This window comes from Syngnathus leptorhynchus, chromosome 2 (assembly GCF_054491065.1).
Source record: "Syngnathus leptorhynchus isolate UIUO chromosome 2, UIUO_Slep, whole genome shotgun sequence".
Classification (NCBI taxonomy): domain Eukaryota; kingdom Metazoa; phylum Chordata; class Actinopteri; order Syngnathiformes; family Syngnathidae; genus Syngnathus; species Syngnathus leptorhynchus.
Window position 1 is genome coordinate 8012833 of NC_141196.1, and position 22644 is coordinate 8035476.

A 22644-nucleotide genomic window follows, 5' to 3' on the forward strand; every position below is an offset into this window, starting at 1 on the left:
TTATGATATCAAAGCTTGGCTCAGTTAGTTTAAACTTTGTTTTTTGTGTGACAATAATAATATCTTCTGGTGCATTTTCTATATCTAATGCGGATGGTCTCAAGACATGGAGTTGTTCCCCTGAGGAGTTAATGTGTCCTTCACGTCGCACCATTTTCTCCCTGATGTTCCACTTGCTGATTAGAGGGTGAGGTGAATCAGCCCCCCGCCACGCTGGCTCACAGCTGCGTTTGGGAGCACACACACACACACACACACACACAGACACACACACACACACACACACACACACACACAAACATACTGATGCGTCATGCAGCACTTTTTGTTCCTCCTTGGCTACCCGCTAAGAGTGGATTAAGCTCCAATGCTGCAGAACTCTTTGCTTCAAAATACTTAGCAACAGAGGTCGAATAAGGGGAAGTATATATTCTTGTGTTTAAGGTTAAACTGATTCATTGCACATAAGTCTAAAAAAAGAGGCTAAATTGTACTTACTATTCAAAAGTGAAAATAATTTTTACATTGCCTACTGTGCTGGTATATTGTTTAAATGCAATTATGGTTTTTATCTAGACAATATCTGTGACATATTTACAGTAAAATGATAACTAACACACACAGCTACAATGAATGTAATTTTAGTCAATCAATTTTTATATAAGTAATGAAATTTTCAGTTCATTTGAAATGATGTAATTTTAATTAAAAGAGAAGTCAACGCCCAGATTTTCTTTGAAAAATCTGCAGCACAAAATTGTTCTGATTATTGTTTTGTTCATGGAATATCACTTGAAAAGGCAAAACTCACTTATTTTGAATATCTTGCGGGGCGGCCAGTTTGCCACTTGCTGTCCACTAACCAATGACAACTCACCAGTTTTCTGAAGCTAAGTCGTGATTGGTTGCCACCTGAGACCTGGCGACTGTGCACGACGTCGTTTTCAATGTCATGTTTTAACTTGTAGGGGCACATGAAAATGCAAATGAAATTTTCGTTTGGGTTCCTCTTTAATGAATTGAACTGGAGCATAACATGAAGTGTTGTGGGATAGCTGTCCCCGTGACTGTGAAAGTCATTTAGTGTGAATTTTCGGCACTGTGTTTTCGCATTGTGGGCTATTAATGAGTAAAGCATCTGGAAATGATGTCATGTCTTTCTTCTTTTTGGTGCCAGTGGCCACATCTGCTTCTTCTCTCCCTGATATGTGCTTATTGCTTGTGGTGTTGTTCTGGATACCGACTGAATCAACAACACTTCGCACCATTCAAGTAGCACAAAACCTGGACACAGAAATTGATGTTTGGAAAATGGTTTTTCTTTGGCTTTTATCCACATGACAATTCTTCCAAAAGTACAAACAGCCCTAGCTGGGGTTTTTTTCTGCTGAGATATTTTTTAATCAAACCAAAATAGCCAACTCCTTTTTCAATTTCAGACCTGGGTCCTCAAGACCTTTTTATGTGTCTTCTTAATATGGACATGGCCACTCAGTAAATAAAGAAAGTTTTTCTTTCTTTGTTTCTGTCCAGGAGTGTTACATGAGAAATGGCTGAATCAAACCAAAATGGACACTTCCTATTCAGTTCTTGGCATTGGTCCTTGAGACTTTTTCATTTGTTCTACAAATTTCATGTCAATTGGTGAAATTGTTGCTGTTGCTGATAAAAAAAAAAAAAAAAAATCTGGGGAGCTTCTGAGTGAGAGATGGCAACTTCCACGCAAACTCTTACTTTCTCTTGAATTTTGTGCGTAGGTACTTGAGACGTTTTTATGGAATGACCACCCAGTTTCATCAGTCAAACTCATGCTGGGGGCTGATTTTTTTTTTTTTTTCAGGTCATCCGCTGAGTAAAAAAATGCTTTCTAAAACCCAACTGGCTGAGTTGCTGAAAAATTCCGAACATGGGTCTATTTTCTCCCCTGGCCTTGATTGTGATGGATCTCTCTATGCTTTCCGTCCTCCTTTGCATTCTTTCTTTCATCACGTCTGTCACTTTTCTGTCTTTGGTCCTTGTTCCTAATATTGTTTTTTTTTTTATTCATGTTGCTCTCCTCGTGTTTTTGTTGTTTATGCGGATGCCTTTTCTTCCTTCCTGTCTCTGCTGCTGCCGAGAGTTTATCTCAGGATAAAACCTCTCTCCCCCTCTCTCCCTTTCTCTCTCGCTTTCTTTCTTTCTTTCTTTCTTTCTTTCTTTCTTTCTTTCTTTCTTTCTTTCTTTCTTTCTTTCTTTCTTTGACGCTTTATTCTTCCCTCACACACACAACACACACGTGTGATCATTAAATCAAAGTGAAGGTGCCCGGGGACAGATGGAGAACAGTGAAGAAGAAGGAGGAGAAGAAGAAACACAGATCTTCTTTGATGCAGAAAGACAATTATCGACATGACATATGAGGTGGATTTCTTCAGGTTTACACTTGATTTTTCTTTTGACATAGTTGAGTTCGGGCCGGAGTGCTTCAGCCTCGATAACTTTTGCAGCTCAGGTTGATGAATTTTGACATAACATCTGGTTTTGATCATCATGTAAACAATGCCGGCATTCCATGTCGACATGAGTCACAATGAGCACCGAAAAAAAATCCACAAATTAAAAAAATAAAATAAAATTACAGTCACGCAGACATTTGTGTGTTATGATTAACTTGGTCACTCTGTTAGTCATGACAGCCACCATATTTCAACATTAGAACAGGACTAGAAATAATCCACAAAACCGATCCATGGCGCACTTAGTTGTATATCCAAAAGGTTTTGTACATCTGCGTATAATTGCATGTTACGCTCAGAGAGAGCTTCTATTCTTACCATTGCAGTGTGTGTGTGTGTGTCTGGTCTCAATAAGCAAGGGATATTGGGCTTTTGGGCTTTTTTTTATTTTTTTTTATGACGAACCTAAAAAGCTCTACAACCTTTCCAGGCAAACCTTATGACCTTTCTAAAAACTTCTGATTGCACGTGTTTAACGCAGGGGCGGTGTACGTGGTGATCGATGGCAGACACGCTCTAAATGACCCAATCGGTGCGTAAAGCCAGGAGAATTTATCAAGTTTAACACCTGATATCGTTTGGGTCTGTTGTGTCAAAAGTAATTGTCACTTTCTACCAAGTATAGTATTTTACGTCACACCATACACTGATGTCATCTAATTACCTGACCGCAGGATGCCGTGTCTTTCCGACTTTTTCCGGTAGCGTCTGGAATGGAAAATGTGCTGTAATGGTTCAGTTTGAACACATGAAAGACCGGGTTGGGTTTCGAGATGAGTCGATTATTAGCATTCAACTTTAGGCTAGGTGTGTCTTTGAGTTGCCTTCTAAATGTGTCGTTAAAGTCTGGATGGAATAGCCACCAAAGTACGAGTTCCGTTTGCGCTCTCTGCCATAACATCACGATATCATCTAAAGAGACCCTCTCAAAATCCACTTTAGCACTTTCATTCATGTACCGTTACATTTCATTTAAACAGCGTAGTCTAGATGACACCATTTGGAAATGGGTACTAGAAAAAAAACATCCAAAAACCTCATTTTGATTTGCAGTACAAAAAAGTAATAAAATCCTAAGAAGTTGACATCTGGATTTTCACCTGTTTGATTCCCGCTTCTTTCCTCTGGGTGGGATTTTGTTGATATGAACTTTAAGACTCCATTGTGATTAAGGGCGATATAAATACATTTGCCCATTAAGTCAATTCCCACCAAAATCTCAAATAGAAAATTCCTGAAAAATTTACAAATTTTCTGATACTTGTTCTTTGACTATAATTTTCCATTTAGCACAAGTATATGTACTTCTACTGAAATACAATGTGCGAATACGTCTCTCTTCTGCTCTTTTCTTTGATTCGCGGCACCTTCCTCCATTGTGTCGCCCGGTGTGAGCTTGCCCACCAGTCGCAGCTCTCGTAGAATGTAGGTCAATGCATTACAAAGAACAAGGTTACAGCGTGTCCTTATTCAGACGGCCTGGTGTGACCCTCACAGGTCAACGCACATTAACCTCTTTTGTTTGTACAAATTTGTTTGAGACCATACCTTAAATAAAAGTTAATAATGTGGACAAGACAAGGTCATGTGCATCAACAATGAAATGGATTGTAGAATTGTGCGAGATGGAGTCACTGGATGGATTGTATGAAGGGTAATCTCTATATACTAGATATGTTTGTTTGTTTGTTTGTTTGTTTGTTTTACGGTAAGCTAAAATATTTCCAAATCTTTCTGAATGCAGCTTCAAAGCAGTGAAGTCTTTTAAAATAAAGAAATGTGTAAGGAAATTTGGTGCAGTTTAGACTAAAATTGTTGTTGGTGAAAACAAGTACTTGCTCACCTAGAAAGCTGTGAACGTATTTTTTTTTGCCTTTTGACATGAATTTGTCTCAGCAATCCAGGAAGTTGGAAAGCAAGAGCCACTATTTTATATACGCTTTTCCACTAGCCGCAAAGAGTAGAACGAGATGATTCTTATTTTAGCTGCTTTTATGTTCTACGACTCTTTTGTGTACCCTAAAAATGTGCCGCAACACCTCATCAATGGCAGCCAACGGATGACGACAAACACAGAGTCATCGGAAGCGACAGCTCATGAAAACTCAACACTTCCCATTTGTTGCGGTTATCCCGAAGGAAATTCTTGGATTCTGTAGCAAAATCTGGCCAACCAATTATCTTGGCTGGAAGTATGCTTGCTTGAACTTTACACATTTCTCTTGGACCAATTGGTTGATATGAAACCAATGCACTGTTAAGATTAAGTATGTATATAACCTTTGGCGTGTCCTGCATAACACCGATAACCATGCAATTAGATAAGGCAATGAAATCATTCTCAAAATTGATTTTACTGACTTGCAGCAAAAAGCAGGACCTGCCAATTGATTTATTCCTCCAGCAATCAATAACCTCTTGGTTGCTGTCCAAATATGTTTTCTCAGACATCACCCCCACTACACTACACACACAATGAATCGCTAGATTGGTCGAAATGGAAAATAATTCATCCTTTGTGTCCCCTACAGACCAATCTGAGGATTTATCAAGCTCCCATTTGGGATCCAGGCTTAGGACAGCCGAGTGAGTACAACTGAAGATGAGTCCGGAAAATAGTTTCTGTTGATCGCAAACTCCGTTGTACACCTTTGTCGAACAAGCCTTTTTGAAAACACCTGAATTGGGTCATGAATGTTCCTCTAAAGTTGATGGGAATTTATGTGATCATGCTAACAACAGTGACTGAACTTCTGGGCGTGTCGCTTTCATTCATCTCCCTCATTAACAACAATGCTTGGTTCCCAGGTGCAGCCACCATGGACCGACGTCCTGGGCTAATGGTGTTCTCTGATCAATTACCGCTCAGCCAGGGCGCGGCATCTATACATATTTCATGACAAGTGGCGGATGCTGCCTGAACCTCTCTCTCACCTTCTTACGCTGCCGTCGACCCCCACTAATTCAAGCCGCACCCAGGCCAACCCCCCGCCCCAAGTCAGCCGCAATGGCGTGGGCCCCACCCCCATTTTTCTACCTCCAAGGCGTGGATGAAAGGGAGGCTTGACTTGTTAATATGCCAGGCACATGAAGGTGGGGCTCACCCCGAGCTGTTTTTGCTTCCTCTTTTGTCTGAATGTGAGATGTATGAAGTGGGTGTGGATTTACAATTACACAGGGAAGGCTGAATGCAACATGAAGTGATCCGTCCGTAAGAGAGCGTCCAACATCATGAGGGGCTTTAATGTGGACTCTCTCATTTTCACAGAGCCGCTGACATTTTACACTGACAGGGATAATTCATTTCAAACTAAATTCATCTTATCAAGTTTATTTGATGATCTTAAATCATGAAATGTACGTATTACGGTTCTGTCATTAAAAAGAGAGGCGACACCATCCAGCATGTTAAAGTGATTTCAATCTCAGCAAACTAGACATTTGTCCATTTTGGACAGATGAAGAATTTCAAACTCAATCCACTTTAATTTGACTTGTGACCACGTGTCAATAAAAAAATAAAAATAAAATAAAAAATAAAAAACAAGGCCTAACATCAGATTTTAAGTCGTATTGTAGTGATATTTGTGGTCATAGTTAGGGTGAAATGTAAAAAATAAAAAATAAATAGAAACTAAATTGTGTTACATGAACCATGTAGTGTAAACCTACCTAAGTGTATTGGAAGCGGTGGGCTTTGTGGTGTCACAGCGCAAATGACGGCCAAAGATGTTGCCAATTACTTTGGTCATAAACGATCACATTGCGTGCTAAACCACTGATTGTGTTTTTTAAATCTGAATCAGTATTGACAATGGCAACAAATAACACTTCAAATGCACTAAACAGCAAATGTAAGTCTGTCATCAGTGCAACAATAAAAGCTAAGTGGGGACGTGCAGACAAATGTCCAGTTGTTGACATTGAGAGTGTGTGTACGTGTGTGTGTGCGTGCATGCGTGAGTGTGTATGTCTGTGCTTGCGTGCATGTGTGTGTACAAGTTCCAGAGAAGGAATTGGTGGGAAAATCTTGGTTATACCCCATCCAGTCAAAAAAAGACAGCAGCTGTAGTGCTCAGCATTCGCCACGGATTACATACACTAAACGCACACCCACAGCTGTTATGTGCAGCTGTGTGAAAAAACACAAGTACCTACCAACCCCCAAACAATGCTCAAATTTGCTGTCTGCCACCAGATGGTGCCACCACACTAAAAGAAGCTCATCAATTAACTTCAACATAGTTGCTTAGCAACAAGATGCCACAAGATGGCGTCAAAGCACTAGATTGTAAGTAAGGGTGATTGTAAGTCGATTAGGCATTAATTATTTTACTGTTAAAAAGTCACAAACACAAATTAGTAAAACTTTTTAACATTTTCATTTATTGATTAAATAATTTAATAAATTGCACAAGAATTAAATGAACTGTTTACTAATGAAAATATTAGTAAAAACAATAAGAATTTTAGTATTTTATTAAAAAGTTGGCACGTATTACATTACATTAATTAAAATAACTTGCACATAAATGTTGAATTATAAAACATATTTTTTACATTTTTTTTTATTAAATGAAAAGCAATTTTATAGATTTTGCATCTTCCAAATAATTTCTAAAAACCTTAATACTGCTCTGTGATTTCTCCTTGGACTCCTCTTCTAAACCGTAAAGACGTCACAAGGGGCTGACGTTCATAACGTGTGAAAGCCTGCCCCCTGGTGGACATGTAGCCATTTTGCAATACTACCGCCCGACAAGTGACAAGACGTGAAGGTTCAGCAAATACTTTTTTAATCACCCAATGAATAGTGCAAAAAAATATATATATATTCATGCACATACAGAATGTGCCCTGCGACTCTCGGTGCTATGAGGGCGGGTGTGGCACTTTTCACTTTCCGTGAAGCTTTGACCATGATTTTTCCCTAATGAAGTTGCCTGTTATTAGGTACACCTGAAAATGGCGGTGTACCTAATGGAGTGTCCGTATGACGTCACACATCAACCAACCAATCAGGAGGTGGGGGTGAGGGCGGGTGTGGCACTTTTCACTTTCATTTAAGCTTTGACCATGATTTTTCCCTAATGAAGTGGCCTATGATTAGATACACCTGAAAATTATGGTGTACCTAATGGAGTGTCCGAATGACGTCACAGATCAACCAGCCAATCAGGAGGTGGGGGTGAGGGCGGGTGTGGCACTTTTCACTTTCCGTGAAGCTTTGACCATGATTTTTCCCTAATGAAGTGGCCTGTGATTAGGTACAACTGAAAATGGCGGTGTACCTAATGGAGTGTCCGTGTGACGTCACACATCAACCAGCCAATCAGGAGGTGGGGGTGAGGGCGGGTGTGGCACTTTTCACTTTCATTTAAGCTTTGACCATGATTTTTCCCTAAGGAAGTGGCCTATGATTAGGTACACCTGAAAATGGTGGTGTACCTAATGGAGTGTCCATGTGACGTCACACATCAACCAGCCAATCAGGAGGTGGGGGTGAGGGCGGGTGTGGCACTTTTCACTTTCCGTGAAGCTTTGACCATGATTTTTCCCTAATAAAGTGGCCTGTGATTAGGTACACCTGAAAATGGCGGTGTACCTAATGGAGTTTCCATGTGACGTCATAGATCAAACAGCCAATCAGGAGGTGAGAGTGAGGGCGGGTGTGGCACTTTTCACTTTTATTTAAGCTTTGACCATGATTTTTCCCTAATGAAGTGGCCTATGATTAGGTACACCTGAAAATGGTGGTGTACCTAATAAGTGTCCATGTGACGTCATAGATCAAACAGCCAATCAGGAGGTGGGGGTGAGGGCGGGTGTGGCACTTTTCTTTCCGTTAAGCTTTGACCATGATTTTTCCCTAATGAAGTGGCCTGTGATTAGGTACACCTGAAAATCGCGGCGTACCTAATGGAGTGTCCGAATGACGTCACAGATCAACCAGCCAATCAGGAGATGGGGGAGGGCGGGTGTGGCACTTTTCACTTTCCGTGAAGCTTTGACCATGATTTTTCCCTAATGAAGTGGCCTGTTATTAGGTACAACTGAAAATGGCGGTGTACCTAATGGAGTGTCCATGTGACGTCACACATCAACCAGCCAATCAGGAGGTGGGGGTGAGGGCGGGTGTGGCACTTTTCACTTTCATTTAAGCTTTGACCATAATTTTTCCCTAATGAAGTGGCCTATGATTAGGTACACCTGAAAATGGCGGTGTACCTAATGGAGTGTCCATGTGACGTCACACATCAACCAGCCACTCAGGAGGTGGGGGTGAGGGCGGGTGTGGCACTTTTCACTTTCATTTAAGCTTTTGCCATGATTTTTCCCTAATGAAGTGGCCTGTATTAGGTACACCTGAAAATGGCGGTGTACCGAATGGAGTGTCCGTGTGACGTCACACATCAACCAGCCAATCAGGAGGTGGGGGTGAGGGCGGGTGTAGCACCTTTCACTTTCAGTTAAGCTTTTGCCATGATTTTTCCCTAATGAAGTGGCCTGTTTTAGGTACACCTGAAAATGGCGGTGTACCTAATAGTGTCCGAATAACGTGACAGATCAAACAGCCAATCAGGAGTGAGGGCGGGTGTGGCACTTTTCACTTTCACTTGAGCTTTTTCCCTAATAAAGTGACCTGTGATTAGGTACACATAATTCCATGTATTTGATTGCACGCTAACAAAGCGAAGTTCCAATTCTAAAAGTACATTTAGTGATATGCTCGTGTCGGGATTCGAACCACAATCTTGCCAAGCAGAGAGCCCGTGTCACTAACCAGTCGGCCATTTCGACCTGGTAACCACAGTCATCTGCACTTTTTTCTACTTGTCATGTGCATTCCTGTTGTGAGTCGCTAGAATCGGTTCACTCAAAAGATTTGTAAAAAAGAATAATTCACCCATTTGGCTGGTTGATGTGTGACGTCATACGGACACTCCATTAGGTACACCGCCAGTTTCAGGTGTACCTAATCACAGGCCACTTCATTAGGGAAAAATCATGCTCAAAGCTTCACGGAAAGTGAAAAGTGCCACACCCGCCAGCACCCCCACTTTCTGATTGGCTGTTTGATCTGTGACATTATTCGGACACTATTAGGTACACCGCCATTTTCAAGTTCGTTCGCGAAGATTCACGAGTGAGTGACAGACACCGTTGCTTCTGCCAGCCGACACACGTTATGCCGACCTTGTTGTTTTAATTTTCTATTTGTTGAATTGTAGTTGATGGTATTATGCCGAATGTGTTTGTGTTTGAATAAAAGGTTGAAAAAAAAATCCGTTATGCCGGCATTTGTTATTTTGGGGGATAACAACTCATATAACAACGTAAAACACGTCATATAAAGCAGTTAACCAAATGTCTGATTTTTATGTTTTAATTGGCGAATATAAAAAGTAATAAAACACCAGACACCAGTTTTAACAAATGTTTATTAAAATATTAAAAGTAAATTTCAAACCAGCAATCCAATGTGAAAGTGCAGCCGTTAGCTTGGAGAAAACGTGCATAAAAGAAGTAGTGTTTCAGTGAGTGGTTCTTTCTTTTCTTGGCAAATCGTAAATCTACATTCTGGCTTGCATAGTTCACGCCAGGAGACGCAACACGTTCACTGACTGATCCGTTGATGCATGGGAAGGCAGTTCACCCATTGACTAGTTCGCGAACGGGAAAGTCAGGATTCGTTCCCTCACTAATGATGAACTGGAAATGCAAATCTCTCACTCACTGACTGGTTTACTCACAGATCGGTTCAGTCGGTGAACGGAAAACGCAATTCACGACTCGTCCGTGAACAGGAAGTTACGTCATTTTTTTCTTCGTTTTGTTTTACGGCGAGGTGGCACCAACTTCAATACGCATTACCGACACCTACTGGTTGAAGTCATAAACTGAAAAAAGAACTAATCACTTTAGGAAGTGATTTGTTCACTCTCGTTCACTCACGAGCCAACACTAACTGACCGACATGAGTCCACTTGGACAAGGTTAAAATACTGACCGTGAGCCTCCAGAGAGACCGAGGGAAAACTAAACGACAGGAACACTGGGCACGGACAGAGACGGGACAGAACAGTAGACACCGACAGGGAGAAACACACGGACAGGGCTTAAATTCACAGGGCAACAAGAGAAAGCAGGTGACAGACATTACGGTGACGAAAGGGGTGTGGCTGAGGCAAGTTGACGGCCGAGCGTGCTCTGACACGGGCGTGACAGTACCAAACACAATTGGAATTCCACACTGATGACATTGAGCGGTGGACTGCAAAAAGGCTCCTGGAGCATCACCGGACGGCCGCTTTAAATCTTCAGCATCCAAACCGGTCAGCTTCTCGCCCAATTTGCCGCTGGCTTTGGCGTTCATGGTGAAGCTCCTGGTGACAAAGTCGATGTTCAGGTGCAGCGCATTGTTGCCCGTCTCCTTGCCGCTGCTGTCATGCACGTCCAGGTTGATCACCAGTCTGCAAACACAAATGTGTCAGCTGCCTTCTTTGGCTGTGTGTGTGTGCCGGGGGTCATTACCTGGTTGCTCGGGGAATGGACTGTCCCTTGATGACGAGCGTACGGCCCATGCTGAGACCACCCAAGCCACCTTGGATGTCGCCCGTCTGCGCGCACACACAACGGAAAAAGATTGGAACAAGTAGGCCATGCACGCGCTTTGGGGACAGCCCGAATGGACAAACAAAGGCATTTGGTTGCATGTCTTGAACAATGCCCACTGAAGATGTTGAGAAAGCTTCACACGATTGCCACGGGAGAGTAAAAATGCTTTTGGGCATCCACGGCACAAACTCAACTCAAACTCAAATACAGCGATATTTCATGTAGAGCTGGCACTGGCACGCCACAGAGGAACAAGAGGAACACGACGCTCCATTGGTGGAATTTGCGCACATGCCTTTGTCTGAAAATGCCAAAAGTTAAATACATTCAGGCAAAAAAGTAACTACACACAAGTCAATTTCTTGAGGGCTTTGCCAATTATGAAATTATACAACTTCGAAAAGGAGAGTCCAGTCATATATGACCAAACCTGAACGTTGAAAATGTGCGGCTTATATGGTCGTTGCAACGGAGGATAAACTTCCCAATTTAGCCAGTAGGCGGCGACATCATCTGCACGCGGGAAGTCTGCCCTGCTCGGCGGGCGGCCTGACTGAAGGCCTCGGCTTGCTCCCACTTTTTGTGGAGGAGGAACGTGGCTCGTGGCGGTGTTGCGCAACCCTCTTTTAAGAAACTCACGCTGCAAGTCGATTGCTCTCATAAACTTTGAGTTCCAATTTGTTTGTCAAAAAACGTGACTTCCTTTCTTAAAATATAAGCTGCACCAAATATTTTTCAGTGTCATGACACATGAACGCTGCAGTCGCAAAACAAGGTGTGCACTTACCCCTGGGCATCTTGCAGATGTAGTCCCGGTAACCGTCACATCGCCAGTCGTTCCAGCGATCACCATATTTCTGCCTCATCTCACCGCAGCTTTCCTGTCCTTTGTAGTCGTCTGGCTGTCTGGGATCCCAAGCCCTGCAGGAGAGCAAATGTGGTGGACACACGCAAGGATTTGAAAGTAACTATTTCAGTCATGTTTTCAAGTCTTTCAGAGATCTTGTTTGTGAATATTGAGGTATCAAGTTGAGTCATCATCATCTTCATCATTTAAAGCAACAAGTGCTTATATAGGTCGTGCTTATTTAAATGTGCGAGTATCACCCTGAAATCTGCTGGGTCAAAAATCGGAGCGGCCCAGCAAGTTGAATCAGTGTGACCGTCCAATTTTTGACCCAGTAGTTTTACAAGTGTGCCAGGTGAAAACGTTCAAAACCTCAAAGTGATTCCAAATGTTACAAAATTAACTTACGTTAGAAGCGCCCTCATTCTGCGGGAGTAGGAAGTCAACGGAGGAGGTGGTCAAGTGCTGCCACCTGCTGGACCTTGATTGGAAGCACACCAAGTGGGTGAGACCAGACTTATTTGGCTGTAAAGTAGCATTATTTTTAATCATAAAAAAAATCATGTTTTTGTATTTTGTTTTGTATATATCTAAGTGTATATATAGTATAGATATATATAGTATGTCTATATACATAAGTATGCAGGTGACCATTGCTGTGCTCTAGTGGTAATACAATGCAAGTCCCACTTGGTCACCTGCATACTTATTGTGGCTCATCTGTATATAATATCTAAGTATGCAGGTGACCAATGCTTTCCTCTAGTGGTAAGACAATGAAAGTTCCACTTGGTCACCTGCATACTTATGGTGGCTCATCTGTATATATCTTTTTAACATACATAATTATGCAGGTGACCAATGCTGTCCTCTAGTGGTAATACAATGAAAGTTACACTTGGTCACCTGCATACTGTTTACTATACTGTGTGTGTGAGTGCGTGCGCGCGTGTGTGTGTGTGTGCGCGTGTGCGTGTGCGTGGGTGTGTGCGTGCGCGTGTGCGTGTGCGTGTGCGTGTGCGTGCGTGCTGTTCATGTGGTAATTTACAAAGATTGAAAAAGTATTAGATGACAATTTATTAATTATGTTGTGGTTTTATTCTTTTGTCATTTAGGAATTTTTAGCGTACTATGTTTATATTTGTGTTACCTAATAAATGTTCAAATACCTCAAATTTTAGTATCCAATATAGGAACCTTCCTGAGGACGGGGAATGACCAATACTTCTGACACTGGGGCTACAATTTAAAGTTGTGCTTCTGCATATGGTGTTTGATCCCACAATGGCCAGCAGAGAACGGTAAAGTAACAGTAAACACGTTGACTTGCATGAGGTGAACTTGAGGTGCACAAACGGTGCATGCAAAGTTAGTTACTGAAAATACAATTAGCTTGTGAGAAATTTGTCGAAGAGTATCTGCCAAATGATCTCTTTTTGTATCGAAAATGTTCATTGAAGTGTACTGAAACCAAAAAAAAAGCTATAAATTTGAAGATTTCAGCATCTTAGCACATTTTTCCATTTCTGTCTCCCAGATGAGCGGCCTAATTCGAAAAAGGCCTCATACCTTTTCCCCTGGTTCGGCTCAACATCAAAGTACAGCGCACGCTTCCACAGGAGATGACTTTTCCTTTCCCCTGGCCTGTGCTATCGCTTATGATCGATATTAAACAGATGCAACGAATAAATCACGCAGGAGGCGCGGCCCAAAAACCGCTTTCAAGTACCAACAAACTCTGAGGTCGTAAGCAATTCGCAGGCTGTCGTTGTCTTCTCTCTTTGCCAAGAGCGAGGAAGTCGGACGGCATCACACCAAACATTCTGTAAATAGATAGAGCCTTCTGCCCAACCAGCAAGCACTCAGTCCATTAATTTCACAATAGCAATCGGAAAAAGTCCAACAAGGTGCTTCCTGTGTGTGACAATTGCTGCTTTGGTTATTTCACTCTTAAACTGAGAAGATGTATGAAGCTTAAATGAAAACCCAGGCCACAAAGGGAGGGACCACGCTGACAACAACATTGTCATCATGCTGGTGGGGAACAAGAGCGACCTGCGACATCTCAGGGCTGTGCCCACCGATGAAGCGCGAGCCTTCAAAAGAACACACTGGCGCCTCCCACTGGTGTTTAGTGGAGTTACAAATAGAACAGTTTAAAAATGTGCAAGTCTTATAATGTAATGGAAAGAATCAAGTAGAAAGCATTGGATAGAAAATGCACTCGACCCTTGTGAAGATAAACGGTTTAGATAATGGATGGATGCATTAGTTTATAACTGCTTTTAAATGTTGTACTCTTAATATTGAACTCTGGATAATGTGTAGTTATGTGCCCTATATGCTGAGCAAAAAAAGTGAAATGGCACCACCTGGTGGCCACAAATAAGGACTCATTTAACATAAATCCTGCATTACCAACTAAGGAGACACAATTGTTATGTTTGGTGACTCTACAATTTGTCAGTGTCGCAGTGTGCTGTGACAATATTTTCGGTTTTGTATAATGGATGCCAGCCTGTGTTTTGTTCACAATCTAAGACAAAAACTAAATCAGCGAAGCAGTGGCTTGGATTTACAAAAACTCATCATCCGAGACGCCACTGGATCTTTCCTACTGATGTAGCAGCGACCATGCTGACCCATGGGTTTTTGAGGAAGCCGAGCTTTCACAATGTCTTAAGGCGTTCCAGCCTTTTGATCAAGGACGCACTGGACGGAACGCAGCCTTCCGAGAGGAGGAAGCGGCATTTCCACAGGACATCTCTTTGGATTCCTTCAAGGTTGCGGCAGCGTTCTGAATTGTTTGACTCACGGAGATAAACTGCACCATTTGTTTATCTGCTCTTCCTTGCACTGTTTGGTCACAAAACTTCTCGGAACGTTGGTCCAGAACATACTCGCCACTTCCCTCACTGACTCTGTTTGTTTATTTTCTTTTCCAGAGCCGCTATTTTTTGTTAGCAGTGCTGTATTTTTTTTTCAGCGCAGGGGAAATTTGTTGAGTTTGTATCTACAAACTGATGTTTTTGCGAAGGCCGTCGCTTATCTGCAGCGCTCCTGAGGAACATGTGTAGTAGTCATGCAGGAGGGGTCAAAGGTCGGAAGTTACCAGAGGATGACGTGAACAACCGTCATAATAATAATAATAATAATAATAATAATAATAATAATAATTCATTACATTTGTATAGCACTTTTCAAAAACCCAAAGACGCTTACAGGGAACAAGGCAAAGACATACAGGAGGGGAGGGGAAAAGGGAAGAGACAATGGGATTAAATTAAGAAGAGGAAACCAATTATGGGTAGGGGAGGTCATAGGCTTGAGAGAAGAGGTAAGTTTTTAGACGGGACCTAAATATGGGGAGTGTGGGTGAGTCACAGACAGACTGAGGGAGAGATTTCCAGAGTCGGGGGGATGTGCAGGAGAAGGCTCTGTCACCAAAGAATTTTAGTTTAGATTTTGGGACTGTCAGACATGAAGTATTGGAGGATCGGAGGGGACGGTTGGGGCAGTAGGGGACAAGGAGGTTTGATAGGTAAGTAGGAGCCAGGTGGTGAAGGGCTTTGAAGGTGTCTGAGTCAGTGAACATGACTTGACTCTTGTAGTAAAATCCGGTTTATCGTAATTGAATTATTTATATTACTGAACTGGGTCATTTCATCTTTAGCAAAGATGTTAGTTGTGTCGATATATAATTGAACCATACCGTGGTGTACTGACCTGAACTGACCCGAGGTTCGAAAGTTCGATCGAAGGAGGAACAACACTATCTGTTTTGTACGACATTAGCTTGGAATTGCTGCAGCCTACATTGTAACACGATCACGTTTTTTTCTATGCTCTCTTGCGAGACAGCTTGACTGGGACAACACATTGTTGTCATGGAACAATAGAGTGCAGGAAGATGGCCTAATCCCATGTGTCCATGCAACTAGATCAACTTCAAAACACACACACAAACAAACAAACAAACAAACAAACAAACAAACAAACAAACAAACAAACAAACAAACAAACAAACCCATCCCGTTCTTGTCACGACAAGCCTGCAAGTCTGCCTTCTGCCAAACTATAAATATAATACTGCTTCAACTAATACAGAACGTTTTACTCTTGCAGGTGAGGGATTGTATGACAGCTGATTGACAGACCCTCTTGAAAACTGTGATTTTACCATATTGGTTGCAGGTTGCTGTTCTACAGAATGTCAACTATCACTATTTTTTTTAAGTTTGGAGCAGGCTCTCTGTGTAAGAGATAAAATTGGTGCAGCGTTCCAACATGGCCTGGGTTCTGCGTAAAAGGCTCATTGTTAAACCTCATGGTGAGGCTTTGATACATCTAATTCTCCTTTACAGATTATCTGTGTGTTAAGCATTATTTACTGGGTTACGTGTAAAAAATCAAAGGTGGTTTATTGTAGAATCTATTGGTATTGCTCTGATGTGCATAATTTGCAAGATCTTGTAGTGAAAGAGAATTGTAGCCTGAATTTGCTGGCTTCTGTGTAAATGATGTGCGGTGTGTTGCAAAATCTTGTGAAATGGTGATGCACCTTTTTTTATGATCTCTGTATGAAACAGGCTATCGGTTTTTGGCAGTGGCTTATTGCAAATTTGCTGTTAGGACTCTGATGCAACTGTATTGGTGGGTTTCTGCTTCAAAAAGACCAAAATGATAATCGCTTTAAATAAGGATGTGGAAAAGAATTGGTAATCGGTGATGCGGTTAAAAGCAAGTGCTGAAGCCAAAATCTTCAACAAGGACTTAAAAAGGCCAGCAGGGGGGCCGTCTTGGTCATTATCCCAGTGGCTCCGAGAGGCACCTCCTTCTCGCAAGCTTTGAGAAGCCCACCCATATCTCCTCTGGCTCGCAGCTGTTTGAAGTTGTGAAGTTGAATTTGGAAAAAAGAAATCCAAACAAACGCCTTCCCCCTCTCCTGCTGCCAACCTTGCCGCACGCAGGAATCTATTCCTGGAAGGAGGTAAGAGCGACGCTGGTGGATTAAAAGGTGTTTGGGGGGACAAGCAGTAGCTCTTTAATTAAAAAATACAAAAATACAACAACTTTGTCTTAACCTCACTGCTTGGTGACAATAGCTGGAAGAAGTCACTCTTAATGCTCTTTTTGATAATACACAATCTTTTGTGCAACACATTCTTCTCCTTTTGGTGTCAATGCGCTAAATTGGGAATGATTTGTGTCTGTGGACTAATCCCCTTATTTCATTCCTCCTTCTTCTACGGTTGCTTCTTCACAGGCAATCATCTCAGCATAATGCTGTGTCACATTGCTACACGACGCTGTCATCCATCGTTTTGGAACACCTGATGACATGAAGCCCCCCCTTCATGTCTGACCCCCCCGGTCATTAGGTTAGGACTAAACCAACATGTGAGGTTTGGAGGTTAGCATTCAATGAAGACAAGCTCATTGGGCATCGTTCTGCAACTGCATGGTCATCAAAAATAAGGTTATAGGGTCATGTAGCACAAGAAGGCACACTCAATAAATGCATACTTTGGGACTGAAGTGTTTTTCATATACAGCTGCTATTGTACATGCAGCTGTGGCAGAGACTCTCTTTTACAACCCAGGCTAAACTCAGCTTGTTGCCGTCACACAAAGATTGCCTCACAGTTCAAATGAATGGCTTTCCTTGTACCAATTACTGTATCACTACTTTCCTGTTTAGACAGGCATTTGGCGCCATCTTATGGGGGATGTGCAAAGAACCTAAAATTAAACAAATACAACATTCCAGTTGTCGTTACATACGTAGAGAATACAAGCCGGACAATCACCGCCTTGGCCCTTAATCCATCCAGACAGACCGAGAACGTGCACGTGTAAACACGCATTCCATCGTAGGCGCGCACATGCAGCTGCAGATTTTCCGGCAAGAACGCAGTCGCCTTTGGACCACTTGAAGCACTTCCTCTATTATCTGCGGTAGCTCCAGATAACAAGCTGATGCCTTCATGCTTCCACCCTCTCCCCATGCCTGAGTGCACCAAACAAGGGGGGGAAACCCGCATGTTGTGCCCCCAAGCCTTCCGTCCCAAACTTATCTCCAGCTGTGTGATGTGGGACCTGGGCTGAAGATAAAATCATTAATTACGTGGTTTTGTTCAGTGTGCGCGGCTGCGGAGTTTGACACGCTAGACCGAGAGGCTTCTATGGAGCACGATAACGACTCAGGGAAATAACGCGGCACAAGCACGCAAATGACCGGCACTGTTATATCACTGTTAAAACTGTGGTTCTCAAACTGGGGGCCCTGGACCCCCAGGAGTTTGTAAGCTCTGCCGGACTTCTTGATTATCTATTGTTGACTGTTCATTTTTGCAAGTTGAAAAAAAAAACATTCCTTTCAAATCAAACACACTAAAAACCGCTCCACTTTGTTTGGCTCTCATCAAGTCGCAACGGAGTTCACGGCATACGTATACATGCCAGAACGTGTGGGGGCCTGCGGGCGGTGTGCCGTTAGCTGCCTGTTGCCGAGTTCATGTCCGAGGAAAACACGATGAGGGGCTTCTTGGGGCAGCGAAGACCCCTGACTGACACAATGAAGTAATCCCTTCTCGTAATTAAAGGATGAGGAGAGATCAAAGCCCAAGTTTAAAAAAAAAAAAAAAAAGGACATCCTTGTAAGATTTAACGGCGGCAAATATTATTGCCTTGTGATCTTCCCAGTCTAAAGGGAACAGTAAGTGACAATATGATAGGCTGATACCAGAGGAGGGTAACATAAGTCCTGTGGGCCATATGCAGCCCACTTTAATCTTTTATTGGGCCCACTGCATGAAATGTCTGTTTTTTTTTTTTGTTTTACAAAATAAGATATGAATGGATGCATGGATGAACTGATATGAAATTACAGATTTGACATTTTTATGATCAAGTTGTTTTTTTATGCACTTCTTAAAAACGACTTCCTCATTAAACTCTTTGTTCACAGAAATATGACTTTATTCTTGAAAAAACTTGTCACTATTTTTCTCAAAAAATATTTTTTGTGCTTGTAAAGTTTCTGATGATTGTAACATTTCTTTTTTTATGTAAATTTAAGTTATAATTTATTGATACATATTAAGTCTTATGATAATTAGGCCTCCACAAGTCAATTAGGTTTGACAGCCATTTGGATTATGAGGGATCCTTGGCAAAATAGCTCATCAATATAGGATACCCGGACCCTAAAAGCATGAGAACCCCTCAATTTATATTATGAAGAGATATTCACTATTTATTGTTTTAAGTTACGGATTGAGGGGATAAAATGTATGCATTAATTTGTTATTATTTTGGCAACAGCTGTTGTGAAGGTGCTATAAAGATTGATTGTATTGTTTAGAATTGCTCACAACAGTACACCCTTAAAAATACTGGATTAAAAACAACCCAATTTGGGTTAAAAATTGGACTGACCTGTTGTTTTATGCATACAAAACACCCAAATGTGAGTCAAACTGGCCCAACTTCCTGGGTCAGTCCAATTTTTAACGCATCAGTTGAAATGTAAAAATACCACAAACAATTTCCAATTCTTCTTATAACATTACTCTCCAGAAATAAACAGCCGGCAGATGACTGGATTCCATAGATGTACATCAGAAATTGATATGTATCACTTCACCATACTTCCTTGATGCCAATTTTAGGGCAGCTTGGCTCATCACGGAAAGACCATAATAATATGTAGAGAATCAGTAATTGAGGATAGATTCCAAAAAACGACAAACCACAAATAGTGGCAGTGAACATGCAAAACAAGCGGAGATTTGAGTCCCAACCCTCAGAACTGTGAGACAGACATGCTAACTGTTAAGCCAACATGCCGCCTTTTGAAAAGATCTCTTGTTTTTCTGACTTAACCTGGGGGTGAAAGCACATCGGCTTCATTTCCTCCCCCTTTGCCGTGAGCTCTGACAGTGTTGATCTGGGCCTCCATTGCCGGGTGTCAATCAAGCGCTCAGCAGGTACAGTAGATATCAGGGCGGGAGGCGGAAGCCATCTGATGTAAAATAAACATTTCAAAGCCAAGAGAAAGCACGACGGGGCTGGCGGTGGGCGTGAGTGCAGCTGCGAGCTTGGGTGGGACAGCTGCTCACTTCCAGAATGTTCTGTTACTGCCACATGGAGAAGTTTTCTTTCAAACCTGACGCTGCTCTTTCACGGACAGCCGACCGCAGGTCCTTCTTCTTGCTTGCGCCGAAACCTTTTTGTGCTCGCCTTTGTCATCTCCCAATTTTGGTTTAGAAACAAAAGGAACCTGCTTAATTTAATAAAGCAACTTTGCCAAAAAACCTTGTTTTGGAAACGCTGTTTCCTATATGTAGCCATCTCGGGGGACTAATGACAAGCTACCACTTTTACTGTGAATATGACATTTATTAGTACACTCAATGGCAGACAATAAGGCAACAATTTCCAACCCTTATGCTATGATAGCTCATCAGGTAGTGCATGGAAAATTAACTGACTTCACGACATTCACCCAAAAATGACAAATAATGTGTCTTCAACACATTCATCCACCCATCATCAATTGTCTTCTGCACACGACAATCCAGTGACTCAAACGAATAATTCCGTCCATACCTATGTTGCATTAAAATACACCATACACCCAAAATGGAAGTAATATCTACTAATCAAAGAGAGTCAGTCAAACATTGAGCATTTTCATGGGCAGGCGTTTAAAGGTGTTCCGCTGCATCTCCGTCACCTGTCAATAAAGGTCTGTTAGCTAAGTTGGTCCCTATTCATAATTTGCCTTGACAACAAACTTTAGTTTGGTCATTAGAAAGCTAGATTGGACCTTAATGCCAAATACAATAGTAGTATACTATTTCTACTACTACTTAACCTGCGGCCACGTATAACATCATGAGTTGGTCTAGTAAAGGTTCACTACACTATGTTTCCATGAGCCACTTGTGGTTTGGTTGCTCGGTTTAGAATCTGTGAATCACCAGTTAAATGGTTGAGTGTTAGTTATAGGAATCGAAGACTTTGGAGACCCCATATGTAAAAAAGACCAATAATATTCAGTGGAAGTTAAAGGTCAAATAACAATCAATTGATCTCTGTTGTCTGTTGGATTGAACAACAACAACTAATTGCCATTCAACTCAGCAAAATCACACATGACAAAAAACATTTTTGTAACTTTGAAAACCTGGGCAAAACCCAAGTAGCTAAGAACAGTTGAAATATGTCTCCAGCTTACAGAGCTATGCATACAAAACATTGCAGTCGAGCAAAATGTACTAAAAGACACAGGTATGCATTTGGGGAATAACCTTATTGCTGTGGATCTTCGAGAGAGAAGGACAAATCGAAGTTAATTTGTAGCTCCTTCCTTGACACCAATAACTACTTTACAGTTACCCAGGGCACCAACATGTCATTTTTACAGCTTCGCTTTGACTTCTATAGTGTGCTTGTACTGTGCTCACAATTCATGCGTGTGCGTGTTGGAAGACCCGCAGATATCTCTGCAGGTATCTGTCTTCAGGCATCACCCCCCCACCACCACACCGTTCAGCTAAAGTAAAGTCGCTGGGGGCTAACCGTACATCAACGGCGGGAGCTCGTTTTGAGGGTTTTTGACACTCGCGGCCCTTTAAGGATCAGCATGACAGTTTACCCCCGATTAGAGTCTTTTATTGGCGTGGGGAGCAAAACATGAATGGGGGGTGGGGGGTAAAGAAGGTAAGAAAAAAAAAAAAAGAGAGCTGCCGGCTGTCAGGGCCTGTAAATGGTGATTTTGTTTCACTTCCTTTCCGAATCAAAGCGTCATTGAAGCCTGTCCAAAAGCAGCATGTTTGGCCCTGCCACCAGGAAAGACAGCAGCCCCATGTTATTTATTTCGTAGCTGGAGGTTGTTCTCTCCGAGGTGTTGATGGAGCTTGGCATACCGCGCTGCCGCGACGGACATGTGCACTGTGGAAGGCCCCACCCCCGCCCTCAGCCGCCTCTCCCCGACACCCAGAACCTGCTCTTTTTGGTGGGCGTTGCAAATCAATGCAGCTGGAATGCAACGGCAGCCAAGTGCATGCCCGCTGGCTTTTTATCAGCCTGTCACATTAATGAAATACAGCACATGTCGGGATTGCTCAACGTCCGCTTCAACTTTTAAACTTGTCTGGCCTAGGCTTAATGATGTAAGCGTTTAATGGAGCATTAAAGTCACCACGAGGCAAAAACCACACAGCGATAGTGTCGTCTCCAAAATATGCGCGTATAAGGTGAAAGGGGGCTGCTGCAAAGATGCTTGTGCTTTTAGATTTTATTTTTGAAATGCGCTCACTGTCAGGCTGCGGTAAATGTGATGACCAAACTTGATGAAGTCAGTCCTTGTGCAAACCAGACCTCAAACACACAAAGAACTATGAGATAATTTTATGATTTTCTTTTATGAGGGGATCAGTGGCGATACTCTCACATACACCGCAGTACAGTATTTAGCGTGGAAAAATTCTGCAAACAACAAATGAAATGGGACATCTTTTCTACACAAGGGAACACTCTGAAGTCAAACAGAACTGGTACCTTGTCGTTCAAGGATTTGTGTGATATCTTGATGTTGGATGAATTAGCAAGTTGGCTGGTAAGACTTTTTTTTATTTTTTTTTATTCCAAAGTCATGTCAAGCATACGTTTTAT

General features: G+C 42.1%; 1 protein-coding gene across 3 annotated transcripts in view; it reads right to left on the reverse strand.

Moving 5' to 3' along the window:
• Positions 1-9925: 9925 nt before the first annotated feature.
• Positions 9926-22644, reverse strand: part of LOC147060553 (uncharacterized) — a 59579-nt gene continuing 46860 nt past the window's right edge. Inside the window, exons 3-6 of one of the 3 annotated variants that reach the window (XM_085906291.1) lie at positions 12370-12442; positions 11902-12035; positions 11031-11116; positions 9926-10969 (exon numbers count right to left, since the gene is read on the reverse strand). In XM_085906291.1, the coding sequence (XP_085762417.1) occupies positions 10943-10969; positions 11031-11116; positions 11902-12035; positions 12370-12386 (264 nt within the window). In that variant the 5' untranslated portion in view covers positions 12387-12442 and the 3' untranslated portion in view covers positions 9926-10942. Of the gene's footprint in view, positions 10970-11030; positions 11117-11901; positions 12077-12369; positions 12506-22644 lie in introns of those variants that run through there. The other 2 variants (XM_085906292.1, XM_085906290.1) reach the window with 2 other exon arrangements.